The sequence below is a fragment of the Odontomachus brunneus genome, unplaced genomic scaffold (genome assembly GCF_010583005.1).
Source record: "Odontomachus brunneus isolate Ranch 3 - 2012 unplaced genomic scaffold, Obru_v1 Obru_scaffold_032, whole genome shotgun sequence".
In the NCBI taxonomy this organism is placed as follows: domain Eukaryota; kingdom Metazoa; phylum Arthropoda; class Insecta; order Hymenoptera; family Formicidae; genus Odontomachus; species Odontomachus brunneus.
Genome location: NW_022639482.1, coordinates 966,046 through 970,898, shown reverse-complemented (window position 1 = coordinate 970,898; position 4,853 = coordinate 966,046). Strand labels below are relative to the sequence as shown.

The window sequence follows — 4,853 nt, the reverse complement described above, 5'->3', positions numbered from 1 at the left end:
TCTCATATTGCTCACCAATAGAATAATAAATGAATGTTGAAATTGTTGGGGGGTCGGATTTGTATTACAAACAGCATGACTTCTTATCTGCTCAAAGAAATTTTCAATACTACCTTGATTAAGGTAGTACTGGACAAACTGAAAAAGTCAAACGAGTGTATAAACCCAACCTAGTTAACATAGCATTTAGAAGTGGCAACGTCGCAATGAAATAAGGGAGAGAGATATAGGAGTGAAAGAGACGGATATGTGAATAATACAGCTGCTTCTTATATACACGCTGTCGTTGCCGAGCATATACTTAGTCTATTATTTGTCATTTGTGTAATAATACTCAAAAAAATTCATGAAAAATGTCAAATTAAAAATTATTTCATTGGAAAGGAAAAAGAGTAACGGAAAGCACGTACAAAAAAGACTCAAACAGGTTGAATTAGCGAAAAAGTTAAAAGGTTATAGTGGAAAGTTCGAGTCTTCTAACCTTAATCCAGTTGTAAACAAAAATACTAATTCACCTGATGTCATCGAGGGTCGTCGAATTGTCAATGTTAAAACATTGGCAAAAAATATGTATTGTATAGTTTGTGAATCTGTATTGGTTTTGGAAGACATCGAATTTGAAAAACATTTTGGTCTGGCTTCAATTTTCTATATAAAGTGCCGACAATGTAAACAGATAACTGGAGTCCCTACCGATATAAAACACCAAGTTTCAAATCAAAGCAGTCATTTCGACTGTAATACCAAAGCTGTAATTGGTAAGTGTCAATAGTTTTTAAATTGCTTATATTTTTGTAAAAATAAAAATGTAATAGGCGACTCTAATATTGATATGCTATTTGTAGGCGTTATGAATAGTGGTATTGGAAATTCACATTTAAACAAGGTGTTAACTGCAATGAATATCCCAGAAATTTGTTGGAAAACTTATCAAAGTTATCAAGGGTGCCGAAGACATAGCTAAAGAAAGTTGTTTAGCTGCTGTTCAAGAAGAAAGACGTTTAACAATTGAAAATGCGGATCAGTTAAAAAAATTGTTGTAAGTAACCGAATAGCGCCAGAATAGAAAGATAGATAAATAAATTTATCATAGAATCAGGAAAAACTTTAAATAATGTATTGTAATTATGTAATGATTTTTTAAAAATGATTTTAAAACGGATCTTTATTTATTTTGAATCAATTTTGTTACAATTCATTTGTAACAATAAATTTTATTTCATTATTATTGGGAGTGTGAATAAGTTCTCGCAGTTTTTTGTAAAAATAAATCCTTTATTAAAAAAAAATAATAAAAAAACAAGTCAATTAAAGTATTGCCCATCGCTGGAGACTACTTTTTCCCATCTTTCTTGCAGCATTTGAATTCCATGTCGAAAAAACAACATTTCTTTTGCGGCTATCCACGAATCGATCCATCTTTTCGTTTCTTCATACGAAGTGAAGTGCTGCTCAGCCAGGCCGTTAGTCATCGATCGAAATAAATAGTAATCAGAAGGCGCAATGTCTGGAGATTACGGCGGGTGGGATAGGACTTCCCATTTCAGCGTTTCCAGGTATGTTTTGACTGGTGACGCGACATGCGGCTGAGCGTTATCATGCAGCAAAATCACCTTATCGTGTCTTTGTTCATATTGCGGCCGTTTTTCTTTCAATGCTCGGCTCAAACGCATCAATTGTCGTCGATAGAGATCTCCTGTGATGGTTTGGTTGGGTTGGAGCAGCTCGTAATACACTACCCCCAGCTAATCCCACCAAATGCAGAGCATGAGCTTGGAACCGTGGATATTCCGCTTTGGCGTTGATGCTACTGCTTCGCCGGGCTTAACCCACGATTTTTTAACGTTTGGGATTACTGTAGTATATCCACTTTTCATCACCAGTCACAATACGTCTCTCGGCTTCAGTTCGTATGGCACCCAAGATCCTTCCTTTTGTATCATTCCTAATGCTGTCAGACGTTTCGAAACTGTTGTTCGATCAACTCCTAATGATTTTGCAACATCGGATTGCGTCTGACATGGATCTTCAGCAAGTAATGTTTCCAATTCTTCGTTTTGAAACTTTTTTGGTGCACCACTGCGTTCTCTATCTTGAACATCAAAATCACCATTTTTAAATCGGTTAAACCAATCTCTGCATGTTCTTTCCGTCAGAGCATGATCACCATAGGTTTCTACAAGAATTCTGTGTGCTTTAGCTGCAGATTTCTTCTGAATAAAGTAGTGCAGTAAAATTCCCCACAAAAACGGTTTATTTAGCACGAAATTTGACATGTTTTATGCTACGAAAAGAAAATGTTCTTTATAGGTTAATGGAAAGACACGCACTGATTTTAAACATAGGTTATAGAACTTCAATATAGATGCGTCATCATCTTGAATTATACATTCAAAATTTTTATACCGCCATCTGATGGTGAAACGGCGAGAACTTATTCACACTCCCAATAGATGCAAATCAAATAATAATTTTTATGTATATTTTTATACAAATGATATTTTACATAAGTTCCTTGATTTACATCTTGGAAATTGCATAATTACGTAAATCTTTTATTTTTTAACATGAAATTGTATATGCATAAATATTTTTATTTTTACTTTTATTTTTTACAAATACTTTTTGTATAAGTACTTTTTGTACAAGTATTTTTTGAAAGTGTATAAATATGTAGCACTTTTACTTAAGATAAAATTGTATATAGAAAAACATTTTTATTTCTATTATTTTACTAAAATGATATTAAATTAAATTTTTAATAAGTGATTCTTTGTAACAAAAACATTTGTTTTATAGATTAAAAATTATTCAACTATCATGATTTTTTAATATGAATAAATGCCAAAAAAATGAATAGAAACTTGTAATTTTATTTTTTACTACCTATTCCAGACCTCCTAATCAAGATATGTCCTTTGTATTTCCTTCTGTGAGTGAAATTGTTATTAAAAATAAGAATATATCAGATGATATGATTGTGCGCATAGCAGGCTTTTTTTACTTTGGGTGGTTCACCAGAGGTACAGGAAGAACGTACGATAACCTCTCTGGCACAGCTGCTTATATTGGATATTTTAGTAAGAAAGTTATAGTCTACATAACGTTGAACAGAAAATGTTACAAGTGTGATCGTCACGACTCGCCTGAAGATCATGATTGCCGCTTGAACTTTGTGGGTAGCGCTAAGGCAATGGAACCTCATGCAGCAGCACTTCTGACAAATCATCCTATTCTATCAGCATGCAACCTTGAAGTTGGAATATTTATTGCTGATAATGATAGCAGTGCCATTTGTGCTGCAAGAGCAGCTACTAGTCATGAAATTATAAAACAATCTGATAAAAATCATACGTCAAAAGGACTTGTCAGTGAACTATATAAAATAAGTAAAAGTCATAAAGAATTATCAGGTACAGCTATTCAGTATCTAAAAAAATGTTTCAACTACTGCTTGTCACAGATTGAAGGGAATGAAGTCGCTATGGCACGAGCCATTGAAAATATTCCCTATCACGCTTTTAACCATCACAACGATTGTGGAATATAGTGCAAATATAAATCAAATCCTGAAACTTACAAACATGCAAATATTGATGAGGGTTTCAAAAGTGAAAATTTATTTGAAGCTTTAAAATCTATTTTTAATAATCTAGCGCTTAAAACCTGTCAATTTGTTAGTGGAGCTTCAAGCAATCCAAATGAGAGCTTGAATGCTATGATTGTCAATAAAGCACCAAAATCAAGATTATATAATAAAACAGCTGTTGGTGATGGAAGAGTTGCATTAGCAATAAGTAAAAAGAATAAAGGAGAAAAACACGTAATGCAATTATATCAGAACCTCAACTTATTTCCTGGAGGCCACACTATGGCCACACTATGCAATATTGCAAGAGAAGAGACTTTATTTCTCAAAAGAGATATGCCCAATCTGTAACACGTGCTGCAAAACTAAAACGAATTTTATTAAAAAAAAGTCAAGACTGCTTTAAAAAATAAAAATGAAGCCAAAGAAGGTACTATGTATGAGAGTAATATAGGATTAATTAGTTCTCTGTATGATTATATTCCGGTTGTAAAGATAGATGATAGAAGAGAACCAATTTCGGTATTATTTGATCTAGAAACAGGTAGTTTCTCCAAGACTTCGGATATTTTACAGATCGCTGCAAAGTATGAACAATATGAATTTTCAGTTTATATAAAGCCAACACAAAGAATTTCGGAAGAATCCAGTAATGTGCATGGTTTGCGTTTGTTTTATGGTAAACTTGAACTTCATGGCAAACCTGTTACTACTGTCACTTTATCAGAAGTATTATTCGGATTCTACCAATTTTTATGCTTTTCTAAAAGAAAATGCATTTTAATAGCCCATAATTGTTCATTTGACTACCCTCGATTAATGAATGCAATAGAAAAAGTTTTTATGAAAGAACATTTCCGTGAAATTATTCTTGGATATGTTGATTTACTTCCACTAATAAAAAACAAAACTGGAAAGAAACAAAAGGAGATAACAAGTTAGAAAATCTTGCTAAAGAATTTAATATAAACTGTGATAAAACTCACGACGCATTTCATGACGTTGTTATGCTAAGTGAAGTATTAAACAAATTAAATATTACAAACGTTGATATACTTAGTTCTGTGTTAAAGTGGGACGATGCATGTAATAAAATCTTATTTTTGCAGAATTTACCTTTTGCTATGAAAGGATTAAATCCACTAAAATCCTATGTAGCAGCAGGTTGTAGAAAAAATATGGTCGCTGCAAATGTGACTTTTGAAATGTTTAAAGAAGCATACAAACAAAATAAATTTGATGGTTTATTAAATGTTTTGGGCAA

General features: G+C 32.6%; 1 protein-coding gene across 1 annotated transcript; it reads left to right on the top strand.

Annotated features, from left to right (window-relative positions):
- The first annotated feature begins 568 nt into the window (after positions 1 to 568).
- On the top strand, positions 569 to 964 carry LOC116843410. Its single transcript, XM_032813802.1, has 2 exons — positions 569 to 758; positions 846 to 964. The coding sequence occupies exons 1-2, from the start codon at positions 569 to 571 to the stop codon at positions 962 to 964; spliced, it is 309 nt and encodes a 102-aa protein (XP_032669693.1).
- The last annotated feature ends 3,889 nt before the right edge of the window (positions 965 to 4,853 follow it).